This window comes from Portunus trituberculatus, chromosome 6 (assembly GCF_017591435.1).
Source record: "Portunus trituberculatus isolate SZX2019 chromosome 6, ASM1759143v1, whole genome shotgun sequence".
NCBI classification, from domain to species: domain Eukaryota; kingdom Metazoa; phylum Arthropoda; class Malacostraca; order Decapoda; family Portunidae; genus Portunus; species Portunus trituberculatus.
In genome coordinates this window covers 5371389-5386117 of record NC_059260.1, presented here as the reverse complement: position 1 = coordinate 5386117, position 14729 = coordinate 5371389, and the positions used below count along the sequence as shown (strand labels likewise).

The window sequence follows — 14729 nt, the reverse complement described above, 5'->3', positions numbered from 1 at the left end:
GTATTATGAAGGTTAGGAAGGTGTGATGGTGTTAAGAAGGTCTGGTGTTAAGTTCTGGAAGGCACACGCTGGTTAAGGTCTGGATGAATAAACAAAATAAAAGATAACCACCAGTGCAGTTTCATAGAGAGAGAGAGAGAGAGAGAGAGAGAGAGAGAGAGAGAGAGAGAGAGAGAGAGAGAGAGAGAGAGAGAGAGAGAGAGAGAGAGAGAGAGAGAGAGAGAGAGAGAGAGAGAGAGAGAGAGAGAGAAAATAAGTTAAGAAGGAAAAATTACAATAATTTTCATAAAAAAAAAAAAAAAAAAAAGAAGTTATAATATCACTACTACTACTACTACAAATAACACAAGAAATACTATACCTTTTACAAATATAACAAATATAATAACAAAATATGAAAAAGTCAATACCACTACTACCACCACCACCACTACTACTACTACTACTACTACTACCACCACCACCACCACAACTTACCCAATCCATACAGCTTGGGATCAAAGACAGCCTCACACACACAACCCTCCAAGTCACTTCTATACACCAAAGTGGAGGAGGAGGTGGAGGCTGACCATCTAGAGGAGGAGGTGGTCGTGCTGGTGGAGGAGGATGCGGAGAAGTACAGGTGGAGACTGGAGGTGTTGGTGGAGTCTAGGGTCACGGCTCCTGTTAAATTTGGGTTCCTCCTGCAGTTGCATTTCTGACTCCTGAAGAAGGAAGAGATGGAAGAGTCTGAGGGTTGGTTTGGAAATTTTGTCTATCTATTACATTCTCTTAAAAATTAAATGGTTTAGATGCACTCATTATAAGATTAGGGTAGGGTAGGATAGGTGAGATTAGGATAGTTTGGGTTGGGTTGGGTTAGGTTAGGGTAGGGTCAGCTAAGGTACAGTAAGTTGAGTTGGGGTTAGATGGCTTCAAAACCAGAGGACCGGGTTAAGATAGGGTACGTGTAGCCCCTGTTCACCTAGTGAGTAGGTAGGGATGTAAATCGAGGAGTTGTGACCTTGTTGTCCCGGTGTGTGGTGTGTGCCTGGTCTCAGGCCTATCCGAAGATCGGAAATAATGAGCTCTGAGCTCGTTCCGTAGGGTAACGTCTGGCTGTCTCGTCAGAGACTGCAGCAGATCAAACAGTGTGAAGGGTACAGTAGCTTAAGTTAGGTTAGGTTGAGATATATATTAAAAAGGAATTTGATGGAGGTCTTGAAGGAGGTGGGTAAGTTATCAGGTAAGTTGTGAAATGCTATCTTTTCATAAACAAAAAACTATAATAACAATATGTGAAAGAACAGTTATAATATCACCACTACTTCTACTGTCTCTTAAACTTGCATTCCTTACAGAGGTTTATACATTAAGAGGGGAACTGATGAAGGTTAGCAGGTTAGTTGAAAAATGCCATCTATCTCTATCTCTTAAAATCACATTCCTTAGAGAGAGGTAAATTAAGAGGGGATCTGGTGGTCTTCAAAGAGGTGAGAAAATAAACATGTTAGTTGAGAAAAGATATGTATCTCAGTCTCATAAAATCCCATTCCTTAAAGAGATGTACATTAAGAGGGGTTCTGATGGAGATCTTTGCACAGGTACTACTCTCTCACCTCTTCTGATCAAACACATTCTCCAGCTCTTTGCCGTCCTTCAGCCCCATCACGGACAGCTGCAGCCGCTGGCCCACGCTGTGCACCACGAACACTTGGCTGCCGGCACACAGAGAGAAACTTAGTGAGGCAAGGCAAGGCTGGACTGAAGGTGGAAGAGATCAGGAATAGATAGATTAATGATAGCAGTATGTGCGTGTTTTTTTTTTTCTATGAAAGAGAAATCTGGCTACAGGCAACAACAATTATTAAACAAAAAGGCCCACTCAGATGCCAGTTTGGGAAGAAAAGGAAAGGAAGACTTAAAAGAATAAAAGTGAAGGTGAAAGGTGAAAGGTTAATAATGAAAGGTTGTGTGTGTGAGGTTGACAGGTTGTTGATGGAGATGTCTGGGGGAAAGGAAGGGAAAATGGATGGGACAGGTGGAAGGGAAGGTGACATCAAGGGAAGTTATAGAGCGTAAGTTAATAATGGAAGATTTTGAGTGTGTGACGTTAATATGGGTTGGTGTACTGAAAAATGGATTAAATAAAAAGAAAATAAAGATCTATTGTTGATTTAAATTTAGGATACATAATTCATGAAATAAAACTTGACTATACTACTTACTTCCTTTATTACAACAACAATTACTACTACTACCACTGCTACTTCTACTAACTAATGCTGCAGTATCTTCTACTAATACTACAGCAAAAGCTATTACTACTACTACTACTACTACTATCCTACCTCTACTACTACTAAACAAAAGCTACTATTCACTTATGCTAGTATGTACATGTTCATTTTCTTATTATCATTATTATTACTATTGTTACTGTTATTACCACCACCACCACCACCACCACCACCACCACCACCACTCACCTTGTCAATGAAGAGAGAAGAAAATCGACCACTTTTCCTTGCACCACCACCTCCCTGACCTTCCTGCTGCCCTCTCCTTTCCTCCACAAGTTCAGGGAGTGGAGGGTCATGTTGGGGGAGGGTGGCCGCTTTTCCCCCCACACCACCACCTCTCCCACCCAGTCCAGCGCCAGCCCCACCCCTTCCCCCACCAGCCTCAAGACTCGCTCTGTGGCATTAGTGTGGGTGTGGGTGAGGAAAATGTCCGAGTTTATGTCCATCCACGCCAGCAGAGAGGTGGAGGAGGTGGATGGGGAGGTGGAGTGGGTGACAGACTGTGGTGAAATGTGGACTGTAGAGTGGAGGTGTTTGAGGTGGAGACGGGCAGAGAATCATGATTTTCTGAGGGCGTCGAAGGAGATGAGGGAAACGACGGGAATTTTGGCGTTTCAGAAGACGAGATGTGATCAGGTTGTTTTAGTGACGAAGAGGACAACGACAAGGGCAGTTCGGCACTCAAGGCACTGGCATAGGCACTAGAGGCACTACTGGGAAAGGCCTTGATGTAATGGGGAAGCAGGGGAGCCACGAACCGCACCCCCAGAGCAGCACCCCATACCAGCGTCTCTTCCACCCCCAAATCAGCATCCAGGCTTGTGGCGCGAGACTGGTTAGCACGCACCACAAGCAGCAGTGGCAAGGGGCTGTGGTGCTGTGGCTGGGTGCTGACTGCTGTGCTGGCTGGCCCCTCTCCCACTGTGTTGATCGCTGACACCTATGGATTGCGGAGGTAAATAAGTAAAAGAGGATTCAAGGTATTTTTATTGTGTGTGCTGTCTGTCTGTCTCTCTCTCTCTATCTCTCTCTTGTCTATTTTCTTCATTACTCTCTCAGCTGTCTTTAAAATCTTCACTATCTATCTAAAAATTGGTTCTTTATTTTATACTCTTTATCTAAACTTTCCTCTCCCCAACTCTCTCTCTCTTTTCCCTCACCTAATAACTTTCTTACACTCTTTCAATGAAAACTCCCATTCCTTCTCTCTCTCTCTCTCTATCTCTCTTCCACATTACCTCCCCTTCTTCATCTACACTAAAAAATTCCACCAACTCTATAAACCTTCCTTCTTTCCTTCACTCTCACCTAACACTCCCTCTCTCCCTCCCACTCTCTCATTCTCTCTCACCACTCACCTTGAACATGTAAACTGCAGAAGGGTCCAGGTCATGAAGGAGGAACTGTGTAGGGGAGGCAGGCACCCACACTTCCTTAGAGGTCCCATTAGCTCCCTTGTGTCCCACCCAGAATGCAACTGTGTAACCCGTCAGTGCGCCATTAGGGTGTGTCGGGGCAGACCAGCGCAGACAGATGGTTGGGGGGCTGTCCTGGGGTGGGAAAGCGGAAAAAATTAGGTTAGATAGATGGTAATAGGGAAATTTTTGGGTGTTTTGGTGATATAAGAAAAAATTGTTATGGGTGAGAATATATTAAGTTGTGTTGAGGGAAACCAGCACAGACTGATGGTCAGCAAGCTGTTTTGAAGTGGGGAAAAGGGAAAAATTAGGTTAGGTAGATTATAATAAGGGAATCCTAGGGTGTTTTAATGAAATAAATGAAAAAAATATTAGTGGAGATAAAATAAGTGAGAAAATATTAGGGTGTGTCAGAGCAGACCAGCATAGGCAAATGGTAGGGGAGCTGTCCTGGGGTGGAGAAAAGGGGGAAATATTAAGTTAGATAGATGGTAATAGGGAAAATTTAGGTATTTTCAAATCACAATGCTTTGGTTTCCTTTCCTAAAAAAAATCATTAATAAATAAGGAAAAACATGAGAAAAATAAGGAAAAAAAAAATTAATAAGAAAAACTAAGGGAGACAAAACAAACAAAAACACCTATTATATTTGTAAGAGCCCTTGTATCCATCACACCAACACAGCTAACCAACCAATCACACCCACCACCAAAACACAGCACAACACACCAACCTTGACAGGTCTCATAACAAATGTCCTGAGGTCCTGAGGCACCCCTGGGAGAGCTGGCGGCGTCCTCAACACCGTCACCACCCGCGGCCCCACCCCCCAGTTGGTCACCCCTCTCACCGACACCCTGAGAGGCGAATATGGGGGCAGGGAGGTGTTGGTGTAAGAGAGGGAGGTGTTGGTGGTGATGATGGGTGTCTTAGCCTCCCCCACCACCACCTCGTACACCAGGTCCCCGTGAGTGATGGTGGTGATGGCAGGCCAGGTGATGGTGAAGTTGTCCCAGTCACCACCACCAAGGACCTGCACACCCTCGGTATCTATACGCCCCGGAAGGACCCCTGGAGCTGTGACGCCTTCTGCAGGAGAGAGAAAGAGAGAGAGGTGGTGTTATAGGTGTCTGTGTATTGTTATTAGTAGTGATGGAAGAGTTGATGTGATGGTGTTTGTGTGTTACTGTTATTGGTAGTCCTGAAAGGGATGTTGTGATGGTGTTTGTGTTGTTATTAGCAGAGATGAAAGAATAAATGTTGTGATGGTGGTAGTGTATTATTGTTATTAGTAAAGTTGAAAGGGATGTTGTGATGGTGTTTGTGTGGTATTGTTATTAGTAGAGAGTTCAAAGAGTTAATGTTACGATGGTGTTGGTGTATCATTTTTATTAGCAGGGAGATGAAGAGTCGTGTGTCATTATTAAGAGTGGAGAGATGAAGGGCTGCATCATTATAGTGACTAGTGGGCAGAGAAAAGGTTGTGTGGTATTGTTACTGTTATTGCTGGACACAAAGGATTGGGTTAGACAGATTTGACATCCCCTCAGTCTATACATGCACTCACCAGGGGTAGGGTGGAGGGCAGCAAGAACCACAGTGAACTTGGATACTTTGAGGCTGGCGGTGTGGAGTGAGGCGGAGTTGTTGAGGCTGATGTCCGCCACCACCATGTCTCCATCCTCCCCCAGCCACACCAGGCGCTCTGACAGGTACCACATCGACCCTGCAGGAGGAGGAGGAACCACAGTATTGTCAGATGCTCTCAAACCTTAACCTTTTCTGAAATGTTTTGGTTTCCATTATCAGGTGCTTTCAAACTCTGCCCTGTTCTGAAATGCTCTCTCTCTCTTTCTCTCTTGCCATGGTTGTTCTCCAAGGCCACAGAGATGATTAGCTGGGTTCTAAAGGGTGTTTTATATGTTAATAATGAGGAAATCTTGTTAATCTGTCACTAGAACTGTAAAAATATCCTTAGAAATCTGTAACTTACTAAATGGCTTGCTATCTAACTGTGGCTGTTTTTTCATGGGTACAGAGATATTTTTCTTGTTAATAATGTCAAGTTTTGTTAATCTGTCACTAGAACTATAAAAAGGACTCTTAAGAATGCTCTGCTCTCTTGCCACAACTGTTTTTGAAGACCAGAGATGATTAGCTGGATTCTCAAAGGTGTTTTTCATGTTAGTAATGTAGAAATGTTGTTAATCTGTCTCTAGAACTATAAAACTTTCTTATTCCACTTGTAACTTCAAGAACTCATAAAATTGAATATTGGTAAATTGCAACTCGTCTCTGTTACTACTACTACTACTACTACTACTACTACTACTACTACTACTACTACTACTATTCCATCACAATTACCAGTACTCCTATAACTATTACAACTACAACAGCTTCTACTATCATTACTATACTACTACTACTACTACTACTACTACTACTATACCACCACCACCGACAACTTACCAACTTGTACACTGTGAGGAAGCATCTTGGGTATTTCAGTGAGGTGTGGGGGTTGGAATGGGCTGGAGAGGGTGGCAGTACAGGTGACACCCCTCCACATCCCTCACCACCCACCACACTCGCCCTCCACCTGCATCCACTGTCAATCCATACACTGTGGAGAAAGAGAGAGAAAGAAAATGGTAAGGTGGATTGAAATAAGTGAAGAAAGTGAGAAAGTGGATGAAATGAATAGGCAAATGCAAGATGATGAAAAGGAGATAGATAGGTGGATAATGTGGATGACAGGGAGATAGAAGGATAGAAATGTGGATGTAAGGTTAGATATGGGACAAAGGAATAGAAATGATTGAATATAAGCAGATAAAAAGAGATAGAGAAAATAAAGAAGTAAAATTTAGTAAGACAATAAAGAAAATGATAAAGAAATGAATTAATGTGAGAAAAAGCAATCAAATACAATAAACAAATAAAAATAAATGAATGACTATGTAAAAAAAGAAAAAGATGAAAATATGTAAAATAAAAAAAAAAATGATTATAGGTGGGCAATTAATCATCCATTTATCCACCTATCCACTGTCACTCCACCTAAAAAAATGTGGATAAATAGAAAACACTGAGAAAGGTTACCCATCAATTTGTCTATCCGTCTATCCACCAATCCACCTGAAAATATTGATGATTAGGAAATATTGTGGAGAGATAGATTAACCCTCCACTAATCCACCTAAATTGCTGTGTCTATCCACCTATCCACACTACTTCCACCTAAAGTTATGCAGGTTAGAATAGTGATGTTATAAAAATTTACCATCCACCTATCCACTACCTATCCAGATTCCATCCACTTACCTTACTTGTCACTACAACACTACACTCCACCTATCCACTCTAATTCCACCTAAAAATAGAGATTAGGAAAAATTATTGTGGAAAAAAAGTTATTATCCCTTCCTCCACCATCTATTCACTTTTCCTCCACTTCATCCACCTACTTTACTTACCACTATATTCCACCTATCCACTCTTTCTTCCACCTAAAAAAAGAGAAAGATACAGAAAATATTGAGAAGTAGAAAAGTTATCCATCCACCTATCCACCTTTCTTCCACTTTTCCTCCACCTACTTTACTTGTCACTACAATCCATTTATCCACTCTCCTTCCACATAAAAAGAAAAAGATATAGAAAAAAATTATATAGAAAAGTAAAAAAAGTTACCAATCCACATAACCACCTTTCTTCCACTTTTCCTCCACCTACCCTGTTTGCCACTAAAGATCCCTTCCCGGTGGAGGGTGGAGACATTTCTGCCAGCGAGAGTGGAGGAGAGGAGAGCATGGGAGGTGGTCCAGTACAGGCGGCCATGCAGTGCGTCCACCCTCACCTCCCTTGCAGCCGTCACCACGTTGAAAGGCCCGTGTGCTGTGCCCTCCATGCCACTCCACCCAATCTGTAATGGATGGGCTGGTTAGGTGGAGGAGGTAGGGGTACAGTTAAAGTTAGGTAAGATATGTTGGAAGAATGTTGGTGAAAGTGGTGTTTTGATATGTTTTACTCTCTCTCTCTCTCTCTCTCTCTCTCTCTCTCTCTCTCTCTCTCTCTCTCTCTCTCTCTCCCTCCCTCATCTCTTGCATCCTCTTTTTCTTTTTCCAATCTTTTTTTTTGCCCTCCCTCTTTCTCTCTCTCTCTCTCCCTCTCTCCTTTCTCTTTCTGATACCATTCTATAATACCTCTGATTCTCTCTCTCTCTCTCTCTCTCTCTCACCATCTGTTTGTGAGGGTTGGCCCAGAAGAGTCTATGAACCACCCAGTCCACAGCCAGACTCAGCACGCCCTTGGTCCCCGGCAGCCTCCTGAAGGTGCCACTGGTGGTGTTGACCAAGATGCTGCTCTGATTGGTCACTGCCAGTACCAGTGTATCCCGGTAGAAGGCCAGGTCACTGATGCGGCCGCCCTTCAGTTCAGTCTGGGGGTCAAGAGTGAATGCCTGTTAGTTTTGTTTTGATTGGAGTTTGAAAAGGATGGAGCTGGTGATGCATTAGTAATAGTAATAACAAAGTGAAATGATGATAATGTCTATGTATACTCAGTCACTCACTCTCTCTCTCTCTCTCTCTCTCTCTCATGCCTATACCAACTCACAGACACACACACCCTCCTACACACACCAACACACTTCCACACACCAACACTTTTACACACCCTCTCCACAGCCCCTCTGCACATCATAATCAGCCTAGCCATACACACACACACATCTCTCAAACCTCCACACACACACACACATTGACAAAGACCCTCCACAGCCTCCAAGTATCTCATCAGTCCATTAGCTTAACAACACACACACACACACACACACACACACACACACACACACACACACACACACACACACACACCTTAGGTCATATTCTGAATCACCTCTTCACTGCACCTTGACTACTTTCAAAAGGCTCTCATTGAAGTGACAGTTTTTCAAGGATGTTTTTCCATTTTTAGTGAAAGACTAACAAGATTTTTACAGTTTTAGAAGAAGAAACAGCTGTGAGAATGCAGCTTGTCATCTCTGTGGCCTTGGAAAACAGCCATGTGAAAGAGCAAAAGCTTTTTCAATACAGTCCTTTCTCTCACACCTCCACACACACTCTCCACACACTCACACATTACAGCCTCCCAGCATCTCACCATCAGCTTGGCCTGCGACACAGCCACTTTTGAGTCACTGCCAGCTAGATTGGTCATGAGCAGCTGTGTGTCGGTGGCCAGCACAAGTCTGGGTGCATCTGGGGTGTTGTCCAGGGTGCTGCCACGGAACTCAGCACTCCAGGGACCGTGTCCACCCTGGGAGTACGCCCTGACCTGTGTGTTAGTTAAGGAAAAGGTGCTAGTAGTGTGTGTGTTTTGGGTGTTGAAGAGGGAAGGTTGTTTGAAGTAATGACGATGGTAATGGATGTGAAGTGTTGTTAGGTGTGTGTGTGTATTTGTGTGTGTGTGTGTGTGTGTGTATTTACCTAATTGTATTTACCTAATTGTAACATACGGGAAAAGAGCTATGCTCGTGTTGTCCCGTCTCCATATCTATTAATGTCCAGCTTTTTCTTAAAATCATGAATATTCCTTGCGTTGACCACTTCCACGTCTAAACTATTCCATGCTTCCACCCTTCTATGAGGGAAGCTATATTTTTTCACATCTCTCCTATAAGTGGCCATTTTAGTTTTTTCCCATGCCCTCTCGACATTCTTCCATTCCACATACACAGATCTTCCCTATCCATTTTTTCCATGCCAATCATCACTCTGTATATTGCTATCAGGTCTCCCTTTCTTCTGTTTTCCAGGGTTGGAAGTTGCATTCTTTTCAGTCTGTCTTCATAAGTCAAATCTCTTAAGTCAGGCACCATTTTCGTTGCAGCCCTCTGTACTTTCTCTAGTTTCCTTATGTGTTTCTTTAAGTTCGAGCCCACTGTATTGTTGCATATTCAAGCCTCGGTCTTATCATTGCAGTAATTATTTTCTTCATCATTTCTTCATCTAGATATACGAACGCCACTCTTATGTTCCTCAATAAGTTCAATACTTCTCCAATTATTTTGTTTATATGTCTCTCTGGCGATAGGTCATTGGTAATTGTCACCCCAAGGTCTTTTTCTTCATGACTGGTTTTATGTCTTCATTTCCTATCTTGTACATACTCCTGATTCTTCTTTCACTCTTGCCAAACTCTATTTTCTTGCATTTTGTCGTGTTGAACTCCATTTGCCATGTACAGCTCCATTTCCATATTCTGTCCAAGTCTTCCTGGAGTAGTTCGCAATCTTTGTCACATCTCACTTTTCGTAACAATTTTGCATCGCCTGCAAATAGGCTCACATAACTGGACACCCCATCCACCATGTCATTTATGTAGACTGCGAACATTACTGGTGCCAACACTGATCCCTGTGGAACTCCACTCTCCACCAATCCCCATTCTGATGGTCTGTCCTTAATTATTGTTCTCATTTCTCTTCCTACCAAAAGTCTTCCATCCATTTTAGTAAACTGCCATGCACTCCTCCTACCATTTCAAGTTTCCAGATCAGTCTCTGGTGTGGTACCTTATCAAAGGCCTTTTTTAAATCCAGATATATTCCATCAGCCCAACCATCTCTTTCCTGTATTACATCTATCACCCTCGAATAGTAACATATCAGGTTTGTCGTGCATGAACGCCCTTTCCTAAAACCAAATTGACACTCACAAAGTATGTCATTTTTCTCCAAGAAGTCTGTCCATCTAGTCTTCACCACCCTCTCACACATCTTAGCTACCACACTTGTAAGTGACACTGGTCTATAGTTCAATGGGTCTCTCTTGTTACCTGATTTATAGATTGGGACAATGTTAGCTCTTTTCCAGTCTTGGGGCACTACGCCTTCCCTTAATGAGGCATCAATTACTTCACAAACTTTTTCTGCCAATTGCTCCCTGCATTCTCTTAAAATCCATCCTGATACCCCATCAGGTCCCACAGCTTTTCTCACTTCTAAACTCCCCATCATGTTCTTGATCTCCTCCACCGTTACTTGAAACTCCTTCATAATCCCTTTCTGTTCCATTACCAGTGGTTTGTCAAAAGCAGTCTCCTTTGTGAATACCTTCCGAAAGCATCCATTCATAGCCTCTGCCATTTCCCTGGGATCTTCACTGTATACTCCATTTACTTCTAAACTTTCAATACTTTCTCTATTTTTGATGTTGTTGTTCACATGTCTGTAAAAAAGCCTTGGTTGGTCTTTACATTTATCAATTATATCCTTTTCTTGTTTCTTTCTTTCTTCTCTTCTAATCAACACATATTCATTTCTTGCTCTTTTGTAACTTTCCCACTGCTTAATCCGTCTTTTCCTTCTCCACCTCTTCCATGCATCCTCTTTTCTTGTTCTAGCCTTTTCACATCTATCGTTAAACCAGTCCTGCTTTCCAACTTCTCTATGTTGTCTTATTGGTACAAATTTTTCTCACCTTCTTTGTATATTTTTATAAATTCCTTCCACTTTTCATTTGCTCCTTAGCACTCTTGAATTTCATCCAATTTGTCTCTTGAAAGAATTTCTTTAGGTTTCCAAAATCTGTCTTGGCATAATTCCATCTTCCCACTTTATATTCTTCATTTCTTCTAGATTTCTCTTCGTCTATCACCTTGAACTCCAAAACTGCATGATCACTCTTTGCTAAAGGGCACTCCACCCTCATCTCCTCAATGACCATTGGCTCTGTACTAAAGACCAAGTCCAGTCTTGACGATGCTCCCTCTCCTCCAAACCTAGTATCTTCTTTGACCCACTGAGTTAACACATTTTCCATTGCCAGTGTCAATAGTGTATTTCCCATGTTGTCTCTGATCCTTCCATTGACCAGTCCTCCCAACACACCTCTTTACAATTAAAATCTCCCATCATTATAGTTCGTTCACAGCCACCCAACATTTCTTCCAGACATGTTCCTGTATCACTTATCATTTCTTCATATTCCTGTACTGACCATGCATTTGTCTTAGGTGGTACGTACACCACTATGTAGTGCCTCTTTTTTCCTTCATTAGTTTCTGCTCTGATCTTTAGCACTTCTGCCTTTCCCATACCTTTTTCACTTGATCCACCTTTATATCTTTTTTAACCAGCAACATCACTCCTCCTCCCATCTTACCTACTCTATTTCTTTTCCAAACGTTATATTTCCCTTCTCCAACCTTCATCAGGTCTTCTCCTCTCTCAGTTTTGTTTCAGTAAGACCCACAATATCTGGGTTCTTGTCCTCAAGTAATCGTTGAGTTCTAAAATCCCCGATATCACTCCATTTATGTTGGAATACATTACATTTCGCTCATATGTAAGTTTCTTTAGTCCTTTCTTGCTGTACTTTTCTGGGTTATGAACCACTTCCTCAGTCTCATATCCAAGATTCTCCAGAAAACTCTTTCTTCTCTTCTTCTGTCCTCTCTTCATTTTTTTCAAAGCCTCCTTTCTCAACTCATTTAACATTTCTCTTCCTTTTCACCGAGATCTCTTCTCAACCAAATCTTCCTTGTTGTTTCCTGCTGGGCTAGCCTCCATGACTTCTCCACCAATTCATCTACATCCTTTTGTGACTTAAGTTTGATTCTTATTGGCCTCATACCTTCTCTTGTGAACTTTCCAATTCTATGGAAGTCCTCTATTTCTTGTACTAGGTCTTTTCCTCCTCTTGCACCACATTAATGATATTATTTATCACCTTTTTATGTTTTTCTCTCTCCATTTTACTCGGTGTCTTATCCTCCTCCACACCAAATATCACCACACATCTCTTTTGTCTACAGTTTCCTCACCAATGTCTCATTTGACTTAATAACCTTCACCACTTTCTCAGCTATCTTCTTCTATGATCTGTTGATCTATAATTTCAGCAAGGCCCAAAGTTTTCTCCCCTGACTCTTTGATTTCCTTTTCCAGACTTGCAACTTTGTAATTTACCTCCTTTCTTTCCACTTCCTGACTTTTTTTCCATTCAGCCTGCTTCTCCATCACTTTTCCTAGAGATTCTCCACATTTTTCGCAATTCACTTTAATTAGCTTAACTTCCTCTTTCAGTGCTGCATTTTCCTTCTTCATATCGGCACAGTCCTTCTTAACATTGTCATAACTCGTTTCCAGGCCCTCATACTTTTCAAACAGTGTGTGTGTGTGTGTGTGTGTGTGTGTGTGTGTTAGGGTGTTAGATGTTGAAGGAGGTTTGTTGTGTAGATGATGCAGTGGTGGTGATAATGGGTGTGACATGTTTGTTGTGTGTGTGTGTTGGGTGTTAAAGATGGAGGTTTAGTTGTTTAGGTGTAGTGATGATGGTAATGTTGTCTTAATGAAGAGTAGATAGGTAGAGACTAACACCTCAGCAGGCCTTTTTTAATTGTAGCTTTTGTTGCCTTTGGCCGGTTTTTCTCTAACATAAAACAAATAAAAACAACTAAAAATAAATAAATAAGTGAAAAATAACATTGAAAGTAAATAATGGTAGTAAATGATATTGAAGTAAAGGTGGTGAAATGATCAAAATAATGGGAAATTGATATACTAACCAAGAAACAATAAAAAATAAATAAATAAAAATAATGCTAAAAGTAGTGACAGGAATTTAAAAGGATGACAATGAAACTGATGATAAATTAATAATATAAAAACAACTAAATAAAACAACTACAACAACTAATAAGAAGTTGAAACAATAGTAATGAGAAAACTAAACATAAAAAGAACATGACAAAACAATGATACACCATCACAAGAAAATTTAAACACCAACAAAAAAGTGATAAAATAGTAAAAGAAGAAAATGAAAACAAAATTATGATAAATATGAAAAATATAGGAAAGAGAGAGAGAGAGAGAGAGAGAGAGAGAGAGAGAGAGAGAGAGAGAGAGAGAGAGAGAGAGAGAGAGAGAGAGAGAGAAATGAGTGAAGAAACAAGAACCATAAAAAGAAGAGGAAAAAAGTGACCAAGAAGAAGAAGAAGAAGAAGAAGAAGAAGAAGAAGAAGAAGAAGAAGAAGAAGAAGAAGAAGAAGAAGAAGAAGAAGAAGAAGAAGAAGAAGAAGAAGAAGAAGAAGAAGAAGAAGAAGAAGAAGAAGAAGAAGAAGAAGAAGAAGAAGAAGAAGAAGAAGAAGAAGAAGAAATAGAAAAAGAAGAAGAAGAGTAAAAGAAGAGAAAAGAAGAAGAAAAAAAAACAGGAACCAGATGAGGAAACAATAAGCACCACCATCATCACCACCATCACCATCACCTCTCTCTCTTGTCCCTCCATCCCTTCCTTCTCTCTCTCTCCCTCCCTCCCTCCTTCCATCCATCCATCTCTCCCTCTCCCTGCCTCCTCCACCACCACCACCACCACCACCACACCTTGATGATGTAGAAGGTGGCGGGCAGCAGCGAGGACACCAGGTACTCTGTAGTGGTGATGTTGTTGCGGTAAATGGTGCGGCGACCGTCACGAATGTGCAGCTCATAACGCCAGTCCTGCCACGCACCGCTACCTGCTCACACACACACACACACACACACACACACACACACACACAAACAAGCAAAAAAAAAAAAAAAAAAAAAAAAAAAAAAAAAAAATGGGAAAGAAAAAAAAACAATAAGAGTAAATAAAATGTGCAAAAATAATGGCATACAAAGTACAATAAACAAACAAATAAGTAAATAAATAAATAAATAAATAGAATGAAGGAAATTAATACAAATAGAAGACAGAAATAGATATATAAATCAATTAAGAATAAGCAAATAAATACATATAAAGAAAAATAAAAGCAATAAAACACAACACAAGCAAACAAACCCATAAAAAATTAAATCTCTCTCTCTCTCTCTCTCTCAAGCATCCTTTTGTTACTAATATAAAGGAACAGAAAAAATTAATAATGATAATAATGATAATAATAATAATAATAATAATAATAATAATAATAATAAGAAGAAGAAGAAGAAGAAGAAGAATAGTAATAATAACAATAATAGTCTAATAA

The 14729-nt window shown here is 41.0% G+C and overlaps 1 protein-coding gene across 1 annotated transcript in view; it reads right to left on the bottom strand.

Moving 5' to 3' along the window:
* Positions 1-14729, bottom strand: part of LOC123516983 (proto-oncogene tyrosine-protein kinase ROS-like) — a 75679-nt gene that overhangs the window by 20592 nt on the left and 40358 nt on the right. Inside the window, 13 exon segments of the mRNA XM_045276792.1 lie at positions 478-707; positions 1602-1700; positions 2472-2729; positions 2732-3225; positions 3644-3835; positions 4438-4793; positions 5272-5430; positions 6177-6253; positions 6255-6330; positions 7443-7632; positions 7948-8148; positions 8871-9044; positions 14098-14231. Coding sequence (XP_045132727.1) covers positions 478-707; positions 1602-1700; positions 2472-2729; positions 2732-3225; positions 3644-3835; positions 4438-4793; positions 5272-5430; positions 6177-6253; positions 6255-6330; positions 7443-7632; positions 7948-8148; positions 8871-9044; positions 14098-14231 — 2640 coding nt within the window.